The 24,911-nt window shown below is 62.7% G+C and overlaps 1 protein-coding gene and 1 pseudogene across 3 annotated transcripts in view; both read left to right on the plus strand.

Moving 5' to 3' along the window:
• Window positions 1–24,384, plus strand: part of MINDY4 (MINDY lysine 48 deubiquitinase 4) — a 94,282-nt gene extending 69,898 nt beyond the window's left edge. For 2 of the 3 annotated variants that reach the window (XM_036230444.1, XM_016123824.2), the window contains exons 14-18: window positions 6,049–6,112; window positions 8,936–9,097; window positions 14,460–14,640; window positions 15,196–15,268; window positions 23,941–24,384. In XM_036230444.1, coding sequence (XP_036086337.1) covers window positions 6,049–6,112; window positions 8,936–9,097; window positions 14,460–14,640; window positions 15,196–15,268; window positions 23,941–23,989 — 529 coding nt within the window. In that variant the 3' untranslated portion in view covers window positions 23,990–24,384. The remainder of the gene's footprint in view (window positions 1–6,048; window positions 6,113–8,935; window positions 9,098–14,459; window positions 14,641–15,195; window positions 15,269–23,940) is intronic. The other variant, XM_036230445.1, reaches the window with a different exon arrangement.
• On the plus strand, window positions 15,284–23,929 carry LOC118610715 (annotated as a pseudogene).
• Window positions 24,385–24,911: the final 527 nt, after the last annotated feature.

A 24,911-nucleotide genomic window follows, 5' to 3' on the forward strand; every position in this document is an offset into this window, starting at 1 on the left:
TTGGTGGCAGCTGACACCTTCGTCGAGTCTCCCGGCTCCGGTCTCAGACCCTGTGCCTGCACCGGCCTTTCTGGGCTGGGGGAGGAGTGACAGATGCGGCTCAGCTGTGCCCGCCACCCGAGAAGGGGAAGTGAGGACCAGGACCCCAGCTAGGCCCACACCAGCCCGGATGCTTCCCCTCCGCTTCGGCCTCCGTTTAATCTCAGCTGGCACGGTCTGCGCCAAAGCCGGCCTGCTGGTCCGAGGCTGCTAAGCTGGCTGGCGTGGCCGAGGGCAGTAGGCCTGCCCACGGACACCGAGCCTGAGGGCCGCGCGGGGCCCACGTCCCACGGCAGGGAAGGGTGACCACGCCTGGCCTCCACCAGGGTTGGAGGCAGAGCTGGGGCGGGTCTCCTCAGTGCATCCAGCAGCCCTACCCTCTCACCCAAGGGCTGTGCCTTCTTGTTCCACAAAGGGCTTGGGTGCCCAGATAAAGACGACTTTGTGGAAGAGACTTGTGTCACAGGCCCGCTGCCGCTGCTTGAGGAGGAGGCTTGCTTCCGCCTGCCTCTGCCCACCTCCTGGGACCCAGCTCCTGGAGGCTGTCCCCCCACGGACTTCCCTGCAGCTTCTCCCAGGATGGGTGTGGGCAGGCTCGCAGAATTCAGAGCCTTTCCATGTGCCCGCAGGGTGAGAGCCCAGTTCCGGGCACTCGGGGCCCAGATGGACACACACAGCCCCGCCCTGAGAGCCCCTGCTGCCCAGGGGCAGGGCGGGCACGGGAGAGTCAGCGGGCAGTGGGCGGGCGCTTCTAGGAAGAGACATCTGGGGAGGGACGGGGCACATCTGCCCTGAGGCGAGGGAGGTCTCTCCTTGTGGAGGGGTGACATTTAGCAGGGCCCCAAGGGATGTGTGGGAAGGCTTTTGGCAGACGGCAGGAGCGAGGCAGGCAAAGGCCGGTGGTGGGGGTTCGCAGGGAATAATTACACAAGGTCTGGTCGGGGAGGACGGTGCCGGCATGTGGGGGGAGGGCCGGTGGGTGGCGAGGCGGAAGGCCGCCCGGAAAGGGCCCAGGCATGTCCGCCTTCTCTCCCCTCCTCAAGGCGGACCCCTCTCTCCTTCCATGCACCTCACCCTGCCTCCTGGGCCCCATGTAGCCCCCTCCTTTCCAGCCCGTGGAGCCGTCTGCAGCGCACGGGGCCCTGGCCCTTACTGCGACGACGCTCTGAGGTGCTTGCTGTACACACCCAAGGCTCAGAGATAGAGAGCATTTTGCCGAAGGTCGCACAGCCCAGGTGGCAGAGGGGGCCTGGCGCCCAGGCGCTCTGACTCATCGCCCACTTCCTCTCGGCCTTCCTGGGGAAACAGTCCGTTCCCGCTCTACCCGAATCCTTTTCAGAAACTCGTGGCTACCTTTTGATCGCTCAGAGGCCTCCGTTTGTTCTGGGTTCTTGGCCCTGATACGAACGGTCGAGGGGGCAGGAATCATGACCTTTCATTGTTTTTTCTGGTGGTTGTTATTATTGCTGTTATTGTAGGAAAAAGGAAGCGATATTTACCAAACACTAAATGCTTTCTGCAGTGCGTCTCACCTAGTTCTCACAGCAGCCTGTGCTGAACGGAGGCATCGTCAAGCCGTGTCGCAAGTGGGGAGACGGGCACAGAGCGGGGGCCGCTGGCAAGCAGGAGCCGCTGGACGTGGATCCAGGGGGCGGGGCCCCGGTTCTCCCGGTTGTCCCACACTGTCCTTCGCACTGCGGACGTTGTCCTCAAAGCTCCACGGAAGTGCCCCCCAGGGAAGGGGCGCTGGCTCTGGAGGTGGCTGCAGGGGGCGTGGGCATGCAGTGGACGGTGTGGGCCCTGGGGCTGCGGGAGGGTGGGCTGGGAGGGACGGGCAGGAGGAGCTGGCCCCGAGGGCTGTGGGGCGCCCTAGAACTCAGGTGGAGGGGAGGTGGCCGGTCAGGGCCTCCTAGGTTAACTACCTCCGATTTGGGGCAAGATGTTTTCAATATCAGAGTCGTGGACCAGGCACACCCGCTCACATCCCCGAAGGTCCTCAGAGACCCCCCTGGCTCCAGCGCTCTGGTTTTATGAATGAGACAGAGGCAGGGACTTGCCTGGCCCGCCTGATGGACATTGAGTCGAGGCAAGTGGCTATGACTGTGGGCTAGAACTGTATCTCTCGGCCACTTGGACATATTTTCCTTCTTATTTACAAGCTTCTGTACAAAATGTCCAGATTCATTGATGAAACGAATTGTTCAGATTCATCCATTCATTCAGATGTTCAGACACACGTGAGGTAGGCTTTAGGGTAAAGGGCTGAGCCGCACCCAGCCGGGGAGGAGGGGGACCAGGAATGGGGCCGCAGGGCTCCCGGCCTGCCTGACCGTCACGTGTTTGAGGCTGCAGGAGACACTGTGTGATGCCGGTGCTGGGGACGCGGGCCTGGCCCACTGTGTCCCCACGAGACCGAAAGTCCCCGCGCCTTTCTAGGCCTCAGTTTCCCCATCAGCACACGGAGATGGCAGCTCTCGCCCTCCGGGCCTCACAGACTTCAGAGGGGGCGGTGCGGCTGGAGGGACGGGGGGACCGTGGCTTCAAGGCTCCGGCGTCACGAGCTGCTCGGTGGCAGGACCTCTGCGGCTCTGAGGCAGGTGGCGGAGGGCGGGCTGCAGCGAGGTGGCCGAGCGCTCGGCCCGGCCCCCAGCGCCCAACCTGGGCTGGCACCTGTCACTGGGCAGCTCGTGTTCTTTCTTCGGCCATCATTTGTCCCTCTGTGAAATGCTCTCGGACACCTTCTTCCTTCTGTTTCTCGCTCTGTGGGGTCAGGGCGGGGAAAAGCAGTCTTCGTGGGCTTCCCGGGCAGAGTTTCCTGTTCCTTCTTCTCTGTCACTGGGCGAGGTGGACACCCCGAGATCAGGCGGTCACCCTGGACCTTCGGCGCGGGTTCTGCCCCTTCGTTCCCAGCGTGCTGAGGAGGGCGGCAGGAGGGCACCGGGGCCGGGCCCTTCCGCATGGGCTCCCACGCCCCTCGCATGTCCGCTCAGGCTCCCCTCGCCGTGCCCCTGAGAATCCGGAATCCCAGTGCAGGACAGCCTCGGGGTGGGGGGGCAGGCATCGCCAGGCCGCAGCGCCTCCTGGCCCTTGTCGCCCAGCCTGCCGCCTGGGTCCTCGGGCTGTGCAAAATCCTCCTGGGGCCCAGCGTGGCCCAGCCCCCAGGAGGACTGGAAGGGACAACCTGCCCATTAGAGCAGAGTGGTTGTCAGTCCCAGAGAAGGGCCTGTCACAGCTTGTCATAGAAGCCCAGAAAGTGAAGGAACCTCAGAGCTCAGGCAACGCCTCCACAGATGCAGCCCCTGCTCCCAGGACACTGCATGACCGTGGAGACCTTGGGGGTCCCCACGGGGGCCACGGGGGCTGGTGGGAGGGAGCCGGACGGGGCCAACCTCTGCCTAGCCTTCGACCAGGGCAGCTCTGCCTTCCCGTTTCATATTTCGGGCTTCCGCACATTAGATTTCATTTGAAGAAAGGCCTCTGCGTCTGAAAGCCGTTGGAGGCCGCTCGTGCCCATTTCCCAGGCTGCCATGACAAAGCGCCGTGGTCTGGGTGGCTTAACAACAGGCACTTGTGTCTCAGTTTTGGAGGCGGGAAGTCCAAGGTCAAGGTGTCGGCAGAGTTGGCTCCCTCGGAGGCCTCGCCTCTTGGCCTGCAGACGGCCACCTCCTTGCTGTGTCCTCGTGTGGTCTTTCCTCTCTCCAGGCATCCCCGGTGTCCCCCTGTGTGTCCAGATGTCCTCTTCTTAGAAGGACGCCAGTCAGATTGGGTCAGGGTCTGCCCTAATGGACTTGCGTAACGCAATCACCCCTCAAAGGCCCCGTCTGCAGAGACGGGTCCATTCCGAGGTCCTGGGGGCCGGGGCTCAGCCTCTGGCGTCTGTGGGACACGATTCAGCTTAGAGCAGCGCTCGTCTCGTGCAGGCCCCTCACAAGGGGAGACTGAGGCACAGAGAGGTGAGCTTCGCAGCCGCACGGCCAGCCAGGGCTGGAGCTCGGGCTGGGGCTGGGCCTGCGCGTCCGCTGCCTTCTCGCCCGGCGGGGCCGGCAGGGCCGAGGCCGTCGTTCCTTCCCTCGAGGACTCCTCGCGCTCTGCTCTCCAGGGATTTCCCCTGGAGGGAGGTCTGGGCATCTAGATTTGCCAAAGCTGTAAATCTCTTAAGCCATAAGCCACTCCTTGGCGTCTCCCAAATGCGCTAACACGAAGTACAGATGTTCGTCCCTTTTAAGATCTGAGCCCACTTCTGAATTTCCCATCGTGTTTGCACCTAAGGATGCAATTACGGCTTCCTCCCATTGTCTCCCTGCCTGTCCCTCTGCTCCGAGCTGACGCAGGCTCTCAGACCCGCCCGGTGAACACGAGGCTGTGAGATTATGGAGATCCCACTGCTGCTTCTGAAAGCCTCGCGTGGCTCGGGGCCAGTGATGCTTATCAGTCCGCGGGGCTCCTCTGAGGTTATTTTCTTCTCTTCAGAAGATGCTTGTGTATGCGCGGTTTCCATCAATTCTTCTGCCTGAGCTCCGGCCAGCCGATCGCGGCCCTCGCCCATTTTGTCCCCCTGTCGGCTTCTGCCCAGGCCCGCCGGGCTGCCTCTGGCGGGCCACTCTCCAAGGCCCGTCCTGAGGCCCCCCAGCCTTCGCGGTTCTTGGCTGGGCGCGTGGTACCAGCCCTCGCCTGTCTCTTCACGTGGACCACAAACCGTCCTTGTTTCGCCACGGTTATTAAAAACCACAAGAAAGCGTTTCTCCTGCCGAGGTCATGGAGCTTGTGTTGCTACACTCATCTTGGGCAGGATGCAGGCCCCAGGGTGTGCCTCTCAGGTTTGTGGCCCGACGGCAGGTCTGAGATTTAAAGCATACAATCGAGCCCATGTTTCTCTTCTCTTCCACCCAAAGGAAAAACAAACGTGGCCCTTCCTGCCTCTGGGCCACCTCTCCGCTCCCCGTGAGGCAGGGGTGCGGGAGGCGGGCCAGGCCAGGGGCGCGGGGCTGGGCGGTGGCGTGTGCGGAGGGAGCCAGGTCCCCGGCCTCACCTCGCCCCACGGGCGTCACCGCTCCAAGCACGTCCATAAGATGTAGTAACTCTCGCTCCCCCGGGGGGCCGGAGGCTGCGCTCCATCCGAGTCAGGTCGTTCCTTTCCTGTTTACCGTCCCTGGCCCTGGGCAACAATGACGCTTCGCGTCCCGAGGGATCGACTTCGGGTAGGCAGGAGGAACGAATTCCTCATGGCGGACTTGCTAGATGGCAGGAGGCTTGAGAGATCGAGGGGGGGGTGGGGGGGGTGCTGGTTTCGCCCCTTGGTGCCGGCCTCACGTGTCACAGGGCCCCCGCCGACACGACACCCTCGGTCATTCTGGCTCCCGGCACTGTGCAGGCCCAGAAGTCCATTCCTGTGGGTGTGAGGAATTCCTTCGGCAAAGGAGCTTTCTTCATCGCATGCCTTTTGGGGACCCCCTTCTGAGGCCTGAGCCACAGTGGTCACATGGGGTGGGGAGAGCCTGGGCCTCGGAGCGCCCTGGGCAAGTCAGTCCCTCTCTGAGCCTTGGTGTTCTCTCAGGGGTTAGGAATGACGTGCGCACGGGGCCTGCTGCAATGTCTGTGCCCAGCTGGGGGCAGCCATGACTTTAGACCGTTCCTCCCACTCAGCAGACTCTCCGACTGGGGTCTGGAGATGGCAGAGGATGTCCCAGTCCCCACCGTTAGTGACGGTCGGCATGCGAATGCAGGACGTTGGATTCCAAACCCAGGGGCCTTTCTGCTGTGGCAGCAGAGGGCCCGGTGAGGCTGAGTCCCCCCCAGCGGGGGACAGACGGCGGCCATGCTTGGGGAGCATGAGGACGGTAGAGGAGCCCCAGGTTCTGGGCCCAAGGAGGGCGCAGAGCGCAGAGCGCTCAGCCGGAAGTCCGGGCCTCGGCCTGGAGCGCGAGGGAGCCCCTGGCCACCCACTGAGGTCCGCCCGGCGGCCCGAGTCAGGCGGAGGCCTGCTGACACCGCTTCCTCCCTGTTTTCCAGCGTCCGGCAGGACTTCGACGTCCCCTCCAGCCACCTGATTGGAGCCCATGGCTACTGCACGCAGGTCAGGGGGCGCGGCGGGGCTTCTCTCTCTTCCTCCCTTCTTCTTCCACCCTGCTGGTCCTCTGCACGTAGCCTTCCCGTGACAGCCTCTGCTGGCCTCACCGTCACGGAGACCTGGAAAGGGAGCTCGGTGCAGCTTCCATTTCTGGAAAGCTGGTTGTTCCCGATCCACATGCAGAGGGGGCCAAAGAGGCTGACGGCGGCCCAGGCAGGGGGACGTGGGGCCAGCGGGGGACAGACGGCGGCCATGGCTCCCTTAACACAGGGCTGTGTCTTTACGGCTCTTCCCTCTGCGTCTTCACAAAGGGGCCCTTACGAGGTCTCATGGGGAGTTGGGTGGGGTGGGGGAACCCTCAGCATGACTGTTTGTCATAGATCCTCCCAGTGACCTGGTGGCACCAAGGAGAGGATCTATTCAAGATTCCATCAGTGCACGTCGGGACTAGGAGCCAGATGTCACACCTGGCCTCTGTCTGAGCCTCTGCATGGCATGGCCGCCCAGAGTGGCCCCCTGGCCAGTCACACCTGACCCTCAGTGCACACAGACCACCAGGTGTAGCGCAGACAGGCTGGGCGGAGCTGCTCCGTCTGCTGAGCCCAGTCGAGCACCCGGTCGTCGTGGGGGCCCTGGCTTGCTGTGCCAGGTCTGAAAACACACCTGGGCACGATGCAGGGGCCAGCTGGGGCCCAGGGCAGCTGAGAGACCGCGCGGTGGCCACCGCCCACCTTCCCAGGCGGTCCGGCTCCCTCCCTGGGGGCCTGTCGTCCCTGTGGGCTCTCCCGTCCGCAGGCAGAGAGCAGCCCCGCCCGGGGGCGGGCAGTTAAGCAGGGCACGGTGGGCGCCAGGCCAGGGTCTGGGGCTGGGTTCTGAGCCGTGTCGGCTGTCACACTTGCCGAATGAGCCGGGGTGGTTTTCTCCCTCACCCTGAGGCTCCGTTTCCTCATGTGTAAACGGGGCATTTGGACCGGACCAGTGCTTCTTAGACTTTGGCGTGCGCATGAATCCCCCAGGGTCTCGCTGACGAGCTGGCTCAGACTGGGGGCCTGAGATCCCAGATTTCTGACAGGCTCCCCGGGGAAGGCGAGGTCGCCGGTCCATGGACCACAGTTTGAGTAGCAAGGGGCTAGGTGACCATTACGCTTTGCCACCATGCGACTTTGAGTCTAGGGGCAGGGGGCAGCCCGTTGCCCCTTCCCCCCCATTCTGAGAAGGCTTCCTGCCCTGAGGAAGGGCCGAGACACACACGGTGGGGGGGGGCAAGAGCCTTTCCCCCCTCCCCTTGAAAACAACATGGAACAACTTGAAACTGTCCGAAAAAGGCCGCTGCCCCCGAGGCGCAGGATCTCAGAGCAGTCATTTCCTCCGAATTCTTTCTCGTTTCCTCTGCAAGGAGGCAATGAGGCCCCCCACCCCCGATATCTCCTGCCAATCGGGGCCCGTCTGCGGCCATCAGAGGAGGCCGCTTTTACTGTCACTGGGGCAGGGGCCTCGCTGCTGACAGGGGGATTTGTTAAGCTGGCGCCGCTCTCACGGTTCTGGGGAAAACACTCCTGTGAACTCTGCCCTCCAGAGAAAGGGCTGTGATGGCCGTTCCCACGTCCCGCGGCGGGGCGCCCTGCCTGCTGACCTCACGTGTCCACCGCCCCGGCAGGAGGTGGGTGAAGCGGAGGGTCCTGCCCAGCCCAGCGCGAAGGCCGGGCTCACCCGGATCCTTAGTCAGCAGGCGCTTAGCGGCCGCCCTTCTTCTCAAACCTTTGGCGGCCGGTGGTACCTCGAGGGTAGCAAGTGAGCGGAGAGGGAAGGGACACCGGCGGGGAGTCCAGCTCTGTCGCTAGCCAGTCGTGTGGCTCGGGCAAGTCCTTTTCCAGCTGGAAGCCTCAGTTTCCCCATTTCTAACAGGAGGTTGGACCCCCTAGACGCTCTGCATAAGAAGGGCCCTTCTGGTCGCCCCAGTGCGCCGTCTGCCGGTTCTGGGGTCGGCAGGCCTGCCGGCCTGTCGGGTGTGGGGCACAGGTCACGTGGCCCCTGAGCGCCTGATGCCACGCAGCTGGCCAGAGCCGAGGCGGAGCTGGAACCCAGCCTGGGGCTTCTCCGCCTTCTCCGCCTCCACCTGCCGGCCGGCCGGCCGGTGCTGCCCCCCGCTCGCCTTCCCGCACCCCGAGGCCCCCGCCCATCGCGGGCGAGGTCGGAGGGGTCGCGCTGCTGGTACGGCGCCCCGTTTCCTGGTGTTGCCGATGTGCTCCGGTGCCGTAAAGATCTTATCGTGGCGGAAGCTGGGTGAAGGGTACACAGGAACTCTCTGGACTATTTTTACAACTTCTTTTGAGTCTGAAATTATTTCAAAATAGAAAAGGGTATTAAAAAAATTACCCTCCTTCAAGACCCACCCAAATGTCGCATGGGCTCATGACGCCTGGGCCGCGGGGTGCCCTGTGCACACAGATTCCTGGCCCCGGCCACACCCGGGATTGCGCAGGCACACACCTGATCCCCCCAGTGGCCCGGGTCAGGAGCCGCTCTTCCCAGCCTGCAGGACCCCCGCCCCCTGCGCCCCGCCCCCAGGGCCTCAGGACAGGGTCCCGTGCACACCGGTGCTTGACCAATGCTCTCGGCATAAAGACTACGAGCGCCTGGAGTCACTTCGATGAGGAGAGCTGGCAGCTTCCCCCAGCGCTCGTGGGAACATCGAAGTCCCAGGGCCCGCGATTTCGGGCTCTCCCCCGCGATTTCGGGGTCTCCCCCGCCTGCTCTCCTGCCCGCTCCGCCCGTCTCTTCGGCCCCTGCCCCCCCCTGACACGACCCTCCCCGTTCTCTCACCCACAGGAGCTCGTCAACCTGCTGCTGACGGGGAAAGCCTCGTCCAACACCTTTAACGACGTGGTGGAGCTGGACTCCGGGCACGGGGACGTCACGCTGCTCAAGGGCGTCGCCGCCCGCAGCGACGTCGGCTTCTTGTCCCTCTTCGAGCACTACAATGTGTGCCAGGTACCTCGGAGGTCGAGCTCAGCCTCCCCCACGGAGGGCTCGGGGCGGAGTGCGGCCTCACCGCCGCCGCCAGCCGGGGCCGTGTGTCGGGGAAGGCGGCTCGAAACCAACTTCTCGTGCGATCGCGGGTCGGGGCGGCGGACGCTGTCCTCCGTGTGTGTGTGTGTGTATCGGGGCGGAGGAGGGGTCTTCTCCAGGGACACGGAGCCTAAAGTGAAAGGCCTCGTATTAGCCAAAAAGCACCACGAACGGGGTGGCTTAAAACAACGGGAACTTATCGTGCGACAGTTCTGGAGCCCGGGTTGGTTCCCGTAGCTGAAGTCCAAAACCAAGGCGTGCGGCCGGGGCGTCGCGCCCTCTGGAGCCCCCGGGGGGACCTTCCCTCGCGTCCCGTAGCCCCGGGTGTTCTCCAGCGTGACAGCGTGTGGCTTCCCAACACGTCGCCTCGTCGTTACACGCTGCGTTCTCCCCGGGCGTCTTCTCCTTTTCTTGTAAGGACGTCGGTCATGTTGGATTCAGGTGCCGACCCCGCCCCACCCTCATCTTAGGTAATTAACGTCTGCGTCACCCTGTTTCCGAGGAAGGTCACATTCCGAGGTCCTGGGGGCCGGGGCTTCAGCACGTCCCTTTGTGGGACACTGTGCTGCCCACGCCAGGCCCCCCTCTGTCTGTCTGCTCGCGTGTCGGTCGCTCCACCTCCTCTCTCGCTGCAGCAGGGGTCTTGGGCAGGGCTGGCCCTCCAGGCGAGGCTGTGTGGGGTACAACATGCCAGCACCTCTGACCGGCGTGGGCGGGGGGGCACTTGTCCCCACCTGCTCGTGGGCGGGGGGGCGCTTGTTCCCACCTGCTGCCGAACCTCCTCCGAGCCCCAGGATTTATGTTTTCAGAGAAGACATTACTCTGTGGTCAGTTACGTGGAAAGGATTGTCGCGAGGAGGGTCGCTCATGCTGGCTGCCACCAAAGGTTCTCGGAGGGCCTGGACGCGGCCCCATTCACCGCGTGTTCCCAGAACCAGGGGCACAGGGGCCGACCCAGGAGGACTCTGAGGAAGCGCCGGGTGAAGGGCTGTGCCGAGCGGTGGAGACCGGCCTTTCGAGGCAGGGCTCGGTTTCGTCACGTCCTTGCCGAATGATCACTCCTTCAGGTGTGCTGTCCCCTCGCTCGGGGGCCGCATCCCCAGCTCCCCTCTCTGGGCGGCACCCCCACCCCCACAGACGAGAAGCAGGCTCGCGGCTTCCGGAGACTCGGGCGGAAGAGAATGCTAGCGGGCCCTTCCCGGACGTGCCGGTGTTCGGAGGGAGCCCAGCAACGTGGCCACGTGGCCTGTGAGAAGCGCCAGGGCCTCTGAGCACCTGACCCCAGTGGGCTCTGCAAGCACGTGGCCCGAACTTCCACGAGCCGAGAGGGCGACCCTGGCCAGACCCACGCCATCTGCAGGCTTCCCGTGATCCCTGTGTTCATTCCTGTGCCAAGGGCGTTGGTCGTAAAGCAAACTATTTTCCTTCGCTCGGTTGAGGGCACTTGGTGGGAACATCAGTTGGGGGGGGGGGGTCATCCTTCCCTTGGAATAAAACGCTGATTGGAGAAATTCAGGCCCTGCAAAGATCCGAATCCTTGAACCCACAGAGACGTCTCTGCCGTCGAGTTCTTGGCCTAAGACTGGGAGTTGCATCCCCGACAGCGAGAGGATGTTTGCTCCTGTGCCCTGGGACTGCGGGCCTTCATCGGCGATCTGTGACCCCACTGGGCTGTTCTCGCCCGACTGACTTCAGCCTCACTCCCGCCATCCCGGAACTCCGCTGTGAGGGGCGAACCGCACTGCAGGCTGCAGCTGGAAGGCCATCCCTCCAACACTGTGGTGGCCGTGGCGACGGGGGCCTGGCGGGCCAGGGCAGGACAGGCCAGGGCAGGACAGCCCGGGACAGGGAGTTTAACTTCAGCGCTTCTCCCACAGCCTGCAGGGTTAACTGCTGCCTTCACAAAGGGACCAGAGCCAAGACTGAGTGGGGCAGCGGGGGGATCTGCAAGCTCCACCCTTCTCTGCTTCCCCCAGCGCCACAGATGCCACCGAACAGCCAGTCACTCACACCAGGAGCACGTCTAACGCGTCAGGAGCCCAGGCGGCTCCTACCCTAAGCTGTTTCTCACGTCTGTCCATTTTCACCCTGACCTGAGCCACCAGTGTTGCTGGTCTGGGCACCTGTGACGGGTCAGCTGGCCTTCAGCTCCTGTCCCCACCCCCTTCCAATCCTGTTTATCCACCAAAGCCAGTGTGTGTGTGTGTTTTTAAATGGTTCAGATCCCATCATTCCTTTGCTAAACACCCTTCAATGGTTGCCCACTTCTCTGAAACTGCCATGGGCTGAATTGTGTCCCCTCCAAATTAATATGTCGAATCCCGAGTCTGCATGTGGAGATAGGGCCATTAACGAGACAATTAAATTAAAAGGAGGCCCACAGGGTGAGCTCTAATCCAACAGGACTGGCGCCCCTGTCTGAAGAGGAGGCTGAGCGCAGACGCGGGGAGACGGCCGCCACCCCGAGCCAGGCGAGAGCCCGGAGGACCAGCCCTGCCGGCAGCGCCGCCTGGGGCTTCCGGCCTCCGCAGCTGCGGGAACGTCGGCCCGCGCGCTTCGGCGTGGCCACCCTCGCAGACGCACGGCGGAGATTAAAATCCAGACGCTCCCCGGGCCTGCAAGTCCCTGCGAGACCTGCGCCCGCTTTTCCTCCCACCGCCTTCGGCTTAAATGTCACCTGCTATTGGGGGTGGGGGGGGGGGATTCCTGACCTCATCCTCTGTCTAACCAGAGGCCTCCTCCCGTGGCCGCCCGCCCGCCTCGTCATTCTCCATAGAAACGGACTTCGTTCCTTCCTAGGCCTCTTCCCGGTGTTAAGGGTCACCTTGCGTCCATTGCCTTTGCGTCGCGAACTCTCTCCGTATTGGAACCTTTCCGAGACGCCGACGCACGGTCGCAGTTGGCGGTGTGTCGGACTCGCATTGCCAGTGCGAGTTCTCAGTGACACAGAACACGATGGCGGCTCCGCGGGCGTCTTCAAGCCGGTGACATGCGGGGGAAGGCGCGCCCGGGGGACGACGTGGCCGCCGCCTGCATCCGCCGTTAACTCGGTCCGCGCCGCGAGGACAAGGCTCTTCCCGTTCCCTCCCCTGCCGTATCCCCGTCGTCCAGCACGGTGCCTGGGACCGGAGCGCGAGCCGTGCTGGACGAGCGTTCTCTTTTGCGATGACAGGCGGTGAGCCCTGCTGCCAACCAGACATGGATCCTTCTCAGTTAGGGCTTCTAAGCCGGCAGTCCGCAAATGGGTTTGGGGCGTTCATACACCTTCCCCCCCTCTGCGCCCCTCAAAGATGTACTAATCCTCACGACAAAGTCGTCCCTGACTGTGTAGCACGTTCACCCACCAGGAGAAAGCCTCAGCCCGTGCTGGAGGAAACGTGGCCCTGACCTCCCCTTCCTACCCCGGGCCTTTGGTCAGCAGCTACCCAGGATCCTAAGGAAGTACATTTCGCCTTCGGGTAACGTCACCCACTCGGAGGGGGCTCCTGAATGAGAAAGCTCATTTATAAAGTCTCCGGGCAGCTTTTTTTGCCCTTAATCTTTTGACCGTTGTATAAATGGCACGCTGCCCTTTTGTCCTTCTGCTGGAAAATTCAGGGTGGCCGATTATGCAGACTGCCTGCTCCCTGGCAGGCCGCGTGGCTCTTTCCCCTGCAGTGAGTGAGCACTGGGTCCCCAGCCTTCAAGGCTCCCTGTTTGAGGCGACGCCCTCGTCAGAAAAGCCTCTTTTGAGCCCGGAACGGAAGCCAAGTGTGCAGTGGGGTTTAGGCACGTCCAGCCACGTCCTTTAAGACATTTAATTCCTCCACATCCCACCGAGGATCCAGGTCTGCAGTCACGTTTTCATGTCACACGGGACTGGAGCAAGGCCCCCCCACCCCGCCCGGTCAGGTGGGGCAGGGTGCTGGGACAGGGAGACCGTGAACACGTCATAAAGGTCTCCCTCCCACCCTCTGGAGGAAGCGGCTGTTTGTGGACGAGCCTTTCACAGGGACCTGGTCCGGGCCTTCTGAACACAGCCCCTCGGTCCGAGACACCCTGGCCTGGAGTCTGCTCCCAGGCAGCCTCCGAGGAGCCAAGGAAGACCACCCAGCCTCTCTTCTGTGATGGGCCCCAGGGAAAGTATGCCCTTCTCCCCACTGGAAAAATAATTCCCATTCTTTCCTTAATCCACAGGCTACAGCTGTAAATACCTGAACAAGCAAATATCTCCCAGGGCTGGTGGGGATTTAGGCCAGAACCAGCCCAGCCCAGCCCATGGCACGTACAGAGCTAAACAAAACAGGGCCCGGGTGGGGAGAGGCGCCCATGGGAGCCACAGGTGACAGGGACAAAGCGCAAAGCGGGCGGGAGGGACCGAGGGGCGGGGCCAGTGGGGGGTCGGGCTCCCCTTGGCTGGCAGCGCGACAGCAGGCCCAAGGGCCCCGTGCGTGGGCCATGGCACCGGCCTTCCTGACCCCCCCTCCGCCGTGGACGTCGTCTGCTGGCACACCAAGGAGGCCCCCCTCAGGCGGAAGCCCAGCCCCCGGCCCCGCTTCCCCTGCCTCTTCCCCGGCGCCCCGCCGGTCCCCCGTGTCTGGACGTTGGTCCTGGCGTCGCCACTGACCGCTCACCTGGGGCCCCCCCTCCCTTCTTCCTGCGCCTCCAAGTCCCACCTGTCTTCAAGTTCCGGTTCCCCCGCGTTCACCAGACGCTTGCTTACGCTGCCTTGCCCCCGCTCTTGGACGCGTCATCGCGAGGCACTGGTGTCCTTTGGCAGAGTAGGGCGGGTGCCCAGTACCCCCAAGTGGGAGCTAGGGGGTGACTCGTGCCCCCTGACTGGGTAATTGGGTGAATCAGGACTCCAAAGGGAGGAGAGGCCTACCGAGGACCGTGGGCTGCCACGCTGGATTAGTTCGAGGACTCGTGAGCGGTTCCGTGGGGCCCTGGCATGGGGAGGGGAGGTCAGTGTCTGGCGGGGGGAGGCTGGGCCAGAGGGCGCCACTGGAGGCAGGATGGGCAGCACCGTGTACCAGCGGGATGTGGGGGTGAAGGGGACGGGGCGTCTGAGAGGCAGAGGCCCTGCGAGCAGCAGGCTGAGCCAGCAGGGAGGTCTCTGGGAGACAGGCCTGCCTCTGGGAGCAGCACGAAAGCCCCCCAACATCACACACAGGCCGCAGTCCCCAACAAGGCCTCTCTGAGGTCAGCCCGGCCCTGGGGCTGGACAGAAGATGCTCTGGGGCCTTTTCCCCAGAGATGGCAGGTCCTTTCAGGCCTCTCTGTCTGCTCCCTCTCCCTCGTCCAGGTCGGCTGCTTCCTGAAGACCCCGAGGTTCCCCATCTGGGTGGTGTGCAGTGAGAGCCACTTCAGCGTCCTCTTCAGCCTGCAGCCGGAGCTCCTGCGAGACTGGAGGACCGAGAGGCTCTTCGACCTGTACTACTACGACGGCCTGGCCCACCAGCAGGAGCAGATCCGGCTGACCATCGGTGCGGCAGGCCCCCGCCCCATCCCGCGCCTCCCCGGGGAGCCTCCAGACCGCTCAGGGGAACGGCCTCAGCACACCCAGTCGGGGCGGCCGGAGGACAATGCACACTCACTCGGGCGTCAGGACTGGGGGTTCGGAGGGCCCGTTAGTGGGCCCTCCCGCGGGAGGGGCCAGCGCTGTGCTTTGAGAAGCCGATGGCGTTCGGGGCGCCAGGCGAGGTCGAGAGCATGCATTAGAGAGGCCGGAATACAGTGCGGGTTTTATTCTCTGGGCAGCGGGGCGCCCTGGGAAGTTTTGGAGCAGGGGTGTGACAGGATCAGATGTGCTTTCAGAAAGAATCATTCTGGTAGCTGAAGGGGGGGCAGGAGGGTGAGGCGGAGACTGGAGGTGGGAGGCCAGCGCGTCTCGGGGAGACCCAGTGGGCCAGGACGAGGGTGGCCCAGTCGAGATGAGCAAAGGGCTAGGTGTCAGGAGAGTCGGGGCCCAGGAGCTGGGTCCGACCTCAGGGTGAGCTCGGGCCCGGGGCTGAGCACGTGCCTCTCTCTCGCCTCCCCAGACACCACACAGACGGTCCCCGAGGACGGGGGCAGCGACCTCATCCCGCCCCTCGAGCTCTGCATCAGGACCAAGTGAGTCGGGCCCCCCTCTGGCTGTGGAGCCTCGCCTGAGTGGCCGGGAGTGTGGTGGGGTGCGGGTGACGGGCGGTTGGGCCCGAGGGAGGGAAGACACCCCAACTCAGAGGGGCGTGGCGAGGTGGGACCCCGCGGACCGGAGAGGCGCAGTGCTCGGGCCTTGTTCATGCACAGCGTTCTGTGGTCACCACGGCCCGGGTGCAACAGCGAGTGACTTGCAGGCTAACGCGTCTCCCTGTGGTGGGGGGTGGGGATGAGGGTGCCCCTAAGTCTGCTCCTCACTCAAGGCAGCAGCTATGTGGTCAGTGCTGTGAGGCCCAGAGGAGGAAGTTCAGGTGAGGTTACCTGGGGGTGGGGAGGTCAGGAACAGGTCAGGAGGGCAGGAGGGCCTGGCCTAGCCAGGATGTGGCTCGGAGGTGACTTCCTACGGCAGCGACAGCCTCTGCGTTCAGGAGGAGCGGCCCCCATTGTTCTGTGGGTGCGGGCTGGACCCTCTGAATGCAGCAGAGGCGCCTGCTTGACACAGGCAGAGTGGGGTCCTGGCTCCTCTAACCCAGCATGTCAGTATTGAAGAGGAGGCTGGGGTTCAGGCCACGGGATGGGGTTCTCTTCACTCATGAGTTCTCTGGCCGGCTGGGCTGGGCAGCGCTCCGGACGTGCCGGGGCTGGAGCTATGGGGAGGTCCCACGCCCCCCACAGAGCCGTTGAGTAGTGCCTTGGGGCCCTCGGGTGCAGTGGGAGAAGCAGCCGGGGAGGGAGCACACCTGGACCCAGTGCCTCCCCTGGGGGAAGCAGGACGGCCCGCAGGTGTGACGAGTGTGGACTGGAGCCAGGAGGCCCGTGGGGACCCTGGCCCTGCCTGTTCCTGGCTGTGAACCGCGGGACTTCACCTCCCTGCACCCTACTTTGTCATCCGTGAAGTGGGGATGGTGGCAGTGCCTGGCTCCGGGGTTCTGAGGGGTGCCCGGGACGTTCCCAAGGCCTCTGCAGGCGGCTCTCGTCATTTCTGTCTCAGCCACTCAGGACTCGGTGTGACCTCGGGCAGCACCTCCATAGCCCTGTTTGTAAAATGATCGGGATTGGGACGTGGGTAATGGCCGAGGCTCCAGGCCCTGACCCTGTGAGATCCAGGGGCAAGTGAGCCCTCGAATGGAGCCGCAGAGAGAGAAGACCTCACATACAGAGCGGGAACACCGGAGAAGGACGTGCGAGAGTCAGAGACATCCTCGTGACGCTCGTCTGTTTGTCCATCTGCTCACCCACCTGCCTGCCCACCCCCAGGGACGAAGCATTCCTGCGGGGTCATGCGCCGGCGTGTCTTTCGCCGGGAGGATTAAAGGCACATGCAGGTCGCTTTCCGTTCATGTACAAAGAGCCGCTCATTCCGAGTGATGAGAGAAGGGCAGCCGCGGGGAGAGGAGGCGACACCGGCCTCGGCACTTCCTGCAGGACAGGGCGGGAGGCCACAGGCCATCCTTCCTGCAGGCGGGCCTGCCAAGCAGGGCTCTGGACCACGCCCTGGGCACAGGCGCCAGACCCCTCGAGCCCCTGGCTGACGGTGCATCTGCGTCTGCACCCTGCCCAGGGGCGGCCCACCACCCCGAACCTCTCCGGCTGCCCCACGCGGAGTAGCCCTCCTTTCCCCCAGAATGGTTCCGCCGCCAGACTCACCAAGCACCTCCCGTGGGCCGGGGATCGGACCTCCTGAGCTCAGCCCTGATTGGCCAGAGCTTGAGAAGGACGCGGGGCCCCGTTCCCCCAGGAAGCTCAGTCCAGGGGCCTCTGCGTGTGAGCGCGGGCCTGGAGCACTTCCTCCTCTTCCGTCGGCTTCCCCTCCATCCCTTCCCCGGGGACCATGGCCATGTGCCGCGAGAGGAAACAGGGAAACGCGGAGGGAGGCCGCAGAGGCCGCGTGCGTCGTGCATCGGGGGTGGGGGGTGAGCTCTTGGCCTGCGGCAGGTGGTCCAGGCCGAGCGTCCGCTCGGCTCCCACTTGTCCCTGTTCACTGTCACGGGAGGACAGGGGCATCTCCTCCAGCAGCACTTCCCAGTCCTTGTTACAGATAGAAAATCATATTTGTGCAGTGCACGGAGTTAGGGACAGCTGGACTCGGGACTCTGGTCGGCCCAGCCTCTACCCGGTGCCCCGATGGCTGAGGGGTCAGTGTTCTGGACGCTGGCTTCCGCCGCAGCCCACCCGTTGGGAAGATCTGCTCTAGAGCCTGGTCCTCCGGCTCCAGCGGGCATCCCCTGGGAAGCAGCAAAGCACGGAGCACTGGGCCCCACCCCCAGGAGTACTGGTTCAGTAGCCTGGGGTGGGGCCTGAGAATTCGCATTCCTGGCAAGTTTCCAGGTGCCGCTGGTGCTGCTGCCCCAGGCCCATGCTTTGAGAACCGCTGTCCCAGGGCCTGGTGAGGGCAGTGCCCCCGCCTCCGTCTCCCTGGATGCCCCATGAGATCAGCCGTCTGGCGAGGCGCCGACCTGCCCGCCTGAGGCCCACCGCAACACCCAGCGCAGGGCGCTGTCTTCCTGGGCCCGCCCCCTGCCCTCCAGGGGGACTGCTCCATCCTCTGCTAGGACTTTTCCTAAAGCCAGTTGCCCGCCTGCTCCACTTCCCCCATCACTTGCCCCGACATGTGGGTCCATCTGGGCAGTTGACACGGTGAGACTCGCCCCAGCGTTCTTCCCGGAAAAGTGGAGTGGGCGGCCGATGAGCGGGGGCGCTGGGTTTCTTCCCCTCGGTCCCCATCAGATAACACACCGCCATAATGGGAAACAGCAGGCCGTGCCTCTCGCAGTCTTGTTCCAAGGAGTTGGATTACAAAGGCTTTGCACTTTGTTTTCATCCCAGATTCTCAAACAGCTGAAAGGGAGAAACTTGGGAAAGTGGCCTTCAAGGTCAGCGAGGACCCACCCGCTGGACGTGGGCCCTGCCTTTTGAGGGACGAGGCCTGCTCCCGCAGGAAGTCCCTGCCTTGACGGGAAGAGGGCATGTGTCGTGCCATGGCCCAAGCTCGGGTCGTTTCTAATGCCAGTCAGATCCCAAGCACCGGCTGAGGTGCAGCTGACCGCCCACGGCAGGAGGGACTAACCCTGTGGGCAGGTGGTGTCCCCTCCCAACACTTCGACCCCATGGACACCTGAGCTGGACTCCGTGAAAGAAACAGCTGGACAGGTGTTGGTTCTTGTTCTCAGAGAGTTAACAGCTGAATAGAGGTCAAGTTCACCATCAACTGTATTCGAATCCAGGGAGAGACGCACCGTCTACCCTCAAACCTAGCTCTCAGCCCATAAGGACCTCTCATGCTCTCCCGGACCCAGCACAGGGCACACCACACAGCCAGCCACCTGGCAACGTTTTTGGATCCACAAAAAGTCCCTTGGTCGGCACCCCGAAGGGTTCTGCATTTGACAGGCGGGGCTCTGCAGAGTGGAGGTCTGTGCTCCAGGCCGGACCTTGAGTCACAGGCAACACGGGGCCTGGAGCTTAGGCCCGGGCTGTCCCAGCCCAGTGGAAGGTCACTGAGCGGGCAGTGTGACTTCCCGCCACCTGGCTTTGTTGCCATGGCGATATCGCGCAAGACCCGCCTTTGGGTTTTTTACTTTGGAGAAGAGCACCCTAAGTTACACAGAGCCATCTCTACTGTCTCTGGTGTGACGCACATCCCCGCCTCACACGGTCTCCTGTTACCTTCGTTCGTGTCAGGAATGTGGGGTCTGTCCCCCGCCCCCCTTCTCCCGCTGTTGTCCAACCATCTCAGCGAAAACAGGCTCAACATGACACACGCAGTGACCGCTCTCAACCTTCCAGGCTAAGCTCGGATGGGAGAAAATGAAAGAGTTGTCAACAGTCCAGAGAAAAGAGGAAGGGACTCATAACCGGGGCCTGCGGCTGGGCCACAGATGTTTCTGTTTGGAGGCTCAGACGAGAAATTGAAAATGTAATTTCAGTCGGGAGCAGTGCCTTCCAGGGGCTGGAGCGCCATGTCCCGCTCCCTCGGCTGTCTGCCTGCCCTCTCGAGGAGGCGCCGCACCTCTGTGACTCCCTCGTGCCTCTCCCCCATCGTAGGAGGGCCCCGGGTGCTCCCACGGCTGCTGTCCTGATTCCGCGCCCTCCGGCCCCCGCCCACGCCCGCCCCTGGTAGTTCTTGCACCTGGTTGGGTTCACAGAACGCTGAGCACCGTGACACAGGGAAGGAACACGGAACGGGAGTCCGGAGGCCTCGGCTGAGTCCCGGCTCTGCCGCCGTCGTGTCGCGTGACCTCCAAAAGGTGTGGTTCTGCTCCAGGCCCAAGTTTCCCCCTTCGTCGATAGCGTGTGGCGAGTTCTTCCCTGAGCTGCCGCGAGGCTGAGAGAAGAGGGGCAGAAGCCTGTCCTTCGGAGACTGTCAGGGGCACGCGCATGCACGAGGCGAGGAGAGAGTCTGGGGGAGGCAGAGGGGGAGGGGCAGAGTGGCCGCGGGCCGCGGGCAGGGCTTCCTGGCCGCCTGGGACCGGACGAAGCGAAGGGAGCGGGCGGAGTGAACCGAGACTCATCTTTCTCCCCCCGAAACACACCGGCTTCGTCGCTGTTGAGAATCGATTGAGGCAGTAAGGGCCGTTGGGTTGTGGCGGTGGCCCGGGAGGAAGGGGCCTCGTTTGTGGCCGCGAGGTGGGCCTCCGTGACGCTGAGCCCACCTGTGCTCTGGGAACCACGGCATCTGCACTGAGCTCGACCCCTAAGCCGGAGGTCCTCGACCGCGGTGGTTTTGCACACCAGGGAATATTTGGCAGTGTCTGGAGACACCGTTGGTTGTCACAGCCGGAAGGGAGGGTACTCAACATCCTGCAGTGCACAAGACAGCTCCCACAGCAGAACTGTCTGGCCCCAGATGTCAGCGGTGCTGAGGCCGAGAAACCACCCTGCGCTCGCCCTCGGCCTCCTCCTGAACTGACGCTGGACGCTGGGCGCGGCGCCCTGTTCCGTGCCGCTCAGAAGCGGTTCCTCGCCGCCCGCCCCGTTCCTCGCCCGTCCCTCCCGCGTGCGCAGGGCTCTTCGTACTGTCCTGGTAATTGACTCACGGACTTTGCGAACCATTCCTGTTGGAGAATGGTTCTGAACAGTCTAAGCGTTTCTTGTCTGGGCCCTTTCAATTTTTAAAACGTCTCTGCTTTAATTTTCTACCTTCGTTGGGAACGGCTTCTCTCCGGTGCTTTTAATGCTCTCCCTGCCTTGGTGCCCGTTGGCTGGCATGGGGAGGGTTAGTTACCTCTGTGAGAAGCCTCAAAACTAAGCATAAATCCCATAGCCTGGCCTTAAGACTCAGTGACTATTAGCGTGACACGTACGTCAAGCGGCAGAGAAGTACGGCTCGCCACCCCTGCACTGAAGCCAAACCCCATTTTGCCAGGATCTGAGATGTTTGCAAATGGAGAGCTCATAAGAAGAACTTGTATCTGCCTGTTCAGAGCAGGGAGGGTGAAGGCTGGGAGGGATGGAGAGGGATGGGGGAAGGGGCCAGGCAGAGGGTGAGTCTTAAAGGGATACAGGAAGTCTGGTCCATTGCGGACTCTTCCCCTCTCTTCTCGCCATGACTAAGGGCGAGAAACCACCCCAGTGTGGGCAGCATCCCTTGTGTAAATCTGGGCCCCTGAGGTCTGCATGGAGTCAGGCTGTGGGGCTGATGTCACTCTCCTCCCTAGCTAGCTCCCTTCTGTTGCCCTCTGGGGGTCTGGATTCGGGATGTGTCCCTAGGGCCTAAAACTTTGGGAAGAAACTTACAGAGGCTGATGTTTACCCACAAATCTTAATAGAGCAATAAAAGCTTTTTAATGACATGCTTCAAAACTGCAAAGATGATGAGCAGAGAAAGAAAATTGAAACTCTCAAGTCACTTGGTAGAATCAATTAAGCCCTGCGTTGTGCTATGCAGCTTGGCTAAAGTACTGTGAATCCAGTAAATGCAATAGCTCAGCCTCGTCCCTTGGAGCCGGTGAGCAGCACGATGCCTTCCCAGCCCATCTTACCTCCAGGACCTGCTCAGCCGTGCAAGCCAGAGCCTCTTGTGTCCTCCTTGCTGCCTGGACCAGTTTGAGCTGCCCGGGAACAGCATCAGGCTCCAGCAGCAAACAGTGCGGGCAGTGGGCACTGCCCACCGAGCAGCACGCTGACCTCTCCCCGCCAGGTCACGTCGTCTGTAGATACAGTCATGGTGTCTCTTCTTGAAGCAGTAACAGATGCCTTGGTGCCGATGGGTTTCATCAAAGTGGCTCAGCCCCCAAATGCCTGATAGATTCCTCTGGATCCGCCTCAGTGCTGAAGCGTCAGGTCAGGAGAGAGTCTAATGCACCCAGACGCCACAGAATCACTGACTTTTTCCACGTCCAATGGGATTAGTGATGCCGACCATTTTGACTCACATGACATGACTGAGGATGGGGGAGAGGCAGGGCCTGTGGACGAGCACCAGAGGGTTTGTGCCCCTCTCGTCACAGTTTAGGTCTGGAACCGTCTGTGCTTCTAGCAGCTGCTCTTGAGGAAAGACCTCTTCTGGAAACTTCTGCAAACATGTTTGCATATCCGGATCTGCTTCTGAGCACTCGTGACCAGAAGGATCCCAGGGGCCACATGGCTCAAGTGGCGAAATGGTACCTACCGCTCAGCCTTTCATGCAGGAGGGAGAGGCTCAGCTGCCAAAAAGCCATGCAACATCCTTCTGGGTGCGATTTCATGGTATTATCATCCCAGGGCATGAGTGAATGACGCTGAAGAGAGCACAGGGCTAGTTTGGGGAGGACCAATTCCCTAAAAGAGTATGATATTCATGGCTGAACAGGGTATCCATCATCTACCTGTCTCAGCCTTTTATGCTGTTTTAGCAAGAAATGCAATTCTGTGTACATATATGGACCGCATAGAAATTTCTTGGGATGTCGATTGGCGTGCACGGCCTGGGGCAGGGCTGTGCCTTGTGTCCGGACTGTGCTGGACACGGCATTGTCACCCTCTCCAGTGGTAATGGCTGGTCTGTCACAGAGCCCTGGGTGGAGCTAGGGGGAGAATGCAGTATTAATTGTTTCAAAATGGGCTACATGCAAATGTCTTCTGCACTAAACCTTTCTACGGGAGCAAGAAGCACGGAATTACCACGTTTTCTTCCCCAAAATGATCGGGAATCTTTTTTGCTCATTCGAAGGGGGAACGGGATGGCTCCAAGTGTGCAGAATATTCGGTAGGGGAACAGACAGTCTTTACCGATACCAAGAAGTTGCCGGGGGTCCGAGGAAAGGAAGCCGTGAGAGCGGAGCGTGTGCGAACCCCGCTCGCTGCCTCGGGAATGCTGCCCCTCCCCCGAGAGGTCGGGGACAGTGACGGGGCGGTGGAAGCCAGGCGCAGACACCGAGGAGCAGACGCCTGAGAAGGAAGGGGGAGTTCAGTGGGAGTCTGGGCTGTTCTGCAGATGGAGCAGGCTGGGTTTGTGATGGCCGCTCCCGAAGGCTGGGTTTGGATGCCCGCTCCCGAAGGCTGGGTTTGGATGCCCGCTCCCGAAGGCTGGGTTTGTGATGCCCGCTCCCGAAACGCCTCGGCGCGTCCAGGTGTTTGGGTGGGCAGTGCAACCATCGTATTCTGGGAGAGGCCGTGGTCCCTTCTGTCCTTGTCGCAAGTCCCAGTCTCAAGGCTGCTGAGCTTTGTGATGTAGGTGCACAATTTGAGTGAGAGAAGCTTCTCTTTTTTGCCTCCTGTGTGGCAGTGACCATTTTGACTTCCATCCCGGAGAAAAGCTTCCGGTCCTGAAAGCGTTTACTCCCACCCCGCCCAAGCCCTGTGCCGCGAAGAGCGTTTCCTCGCCCCCGCCTCGAGCTCCAGTGCCGCGGAGGCGTGCAACATGCTTCCCGGTCCCCGCGACCTGAGGGCACGTGTGTCTGTATCACATACCCAGCGACCGACTTTGCAGGAACATCCCGTGTGCTCTGAGTGAGATTCCTCCGCGTCGTCCTGGAGAACCAGTGCCGCGAACTAAAGTCGCGCGCTGGGAAATGTCGCGGTCTCCTGTACGATGACGGTTACCTTGGAATCGAACCTTAGCCTGGACGCGAATCTGTGTTTTCCCCAACCGCCCGCGGCCCTCCGCTAGCCTCCCGTGGCCCACGGAGCCAAGGCCCGAGTCCCACGAGGCCCCTCAGGTCCCGTGCGGCGCCACCCACCCCGCTCCCCGCTGTCTGCTGCACCCCTCTCCCCGCCTGCCTGGGCGCCGGCAGCCGGTGCTCCTCCTGCACGGCGCAGACTCCAGGGTTTTTTAATACACGGGTCTTCCCACGTGCGCCTTTAAAGCGCCACCATCAGGCACCCCTGGAGAGTGACTGGATTCAGATGTGTGTGCATCGCTCACATCAGCGAGGACCCCACAGTGCCACGCACAGGGGGGTTCCCCGTAAACACTTGCGGCAGGAATGAATAAAAGAATGAATGACCTGCCCCTCCCGCGGTCTTGGGTGCTTTCGTGCTTTGTTTGGTGGGGGCCTGGCGCGTAGGGTTGTGTGTGAGTGTGGAGGGGTGCGGTAGAGAAGGTAGAACCAGACACCTCCACGCCCCGGGGGACAAGCCGTTCAGGTGAGCGAGGCGGCTCGAGGTGGCGGCTCCCGTGTGGGCCCTGCGGCTCTGACTCTCTCTTTCTGTCCCTCTGCTCGTAGGTGGAAGGGGGCGTCGGTGAACTGGAATGGTTCGGACCCCATCCTCTGAGCCTTCCCGCGGGTGAACGCTGTGGCTCCGGCGCCCATCACAGGGGCGACGGCTGAGCCCCAGGCCTCAGGGACGAGTGTCTCAGAGGGGCGCCGTGCCCGCCTGGACCAGCAGTGCTGCAGAAGCATCAGAACCCCCTGTCCCTTCCACGAAGGGCCCACCCAGGACTGCGAGGCGGGCCCAGGGTGCTGCTGGGCGGCTCCGTCCCAGCCGAGCCGTGACTACCACGGACAGGAAGGACGGCAGCTGCCGGGGCCTCTGCCGCCTTAGTCTGCACCCCTCCCTTCTCCCTGCTCGGCCACCCCCTTGCCCAGCTTCTGACGTGGTCAGCCTGGAGACCCCAGGCACGTGTCAATTCTGGTAGTTGGCTTTCTATAAAGCAGGAGTGAAACCCATGCCAAGGGCCGAGACTCGTTTGTTCCGTTGCCTCTGTTAGGCGGTTCACGGCTGGGGCGGGAACAGCGTTGGGCTGAGAGGCCCCAGAGCCCTGGCGATCTGTGGGCTAAGACGCCACTGACCAGGGTCTCTGGCCCAGTGGTGCTGGCTGCACTTCTGGTCCAGCCCGACTTCTCCTGATCAGCCTGGGTCCAAGGTACGAGGCCGCACACCAAGCTGTGCTGACCAGTGTCTCAGAGGGGTGTCATGCCCACCTGGACCAGCACTCGGAGGCCCAGGAGCCTGCGAGGCCCCAAGAGGACAGTCATGCGGACCTGGAGGGTAGGCGGGACCTGGCCAAGTGGTCATGGGGGGAAGAACCTTCTAGGGAGGGGGCCCCATGGCCACGGAAGGCAGTGAATAGGGGTGAGCAGAGGGACGGGCTACAGTGCGGCGTGTGCAGAGAGAGCTGGGGTGGGGGGCCGAAGCCATGGGGACCCTCTCAGTGCAGAGCCAGGAGCGACTAGGTGGCATGTGAAAAACATAA

Source organism: Rousettus aegyptiacus, unplaced genomic scaffold, assembly GCF_014176215.1.
Source record: "Rousettus aegyptiacus isolate mRouAeg1 unplaced genomic scaffold, mRouAeg1.p scaffold_m13_p_13, whole genome shotgun sequence".
NCBI lineage: Eukaryota > Metazoa > Chordata > Mammalia > Chiroptera > Pteropodidae > Rousettus > Rousettus aegyptiacus.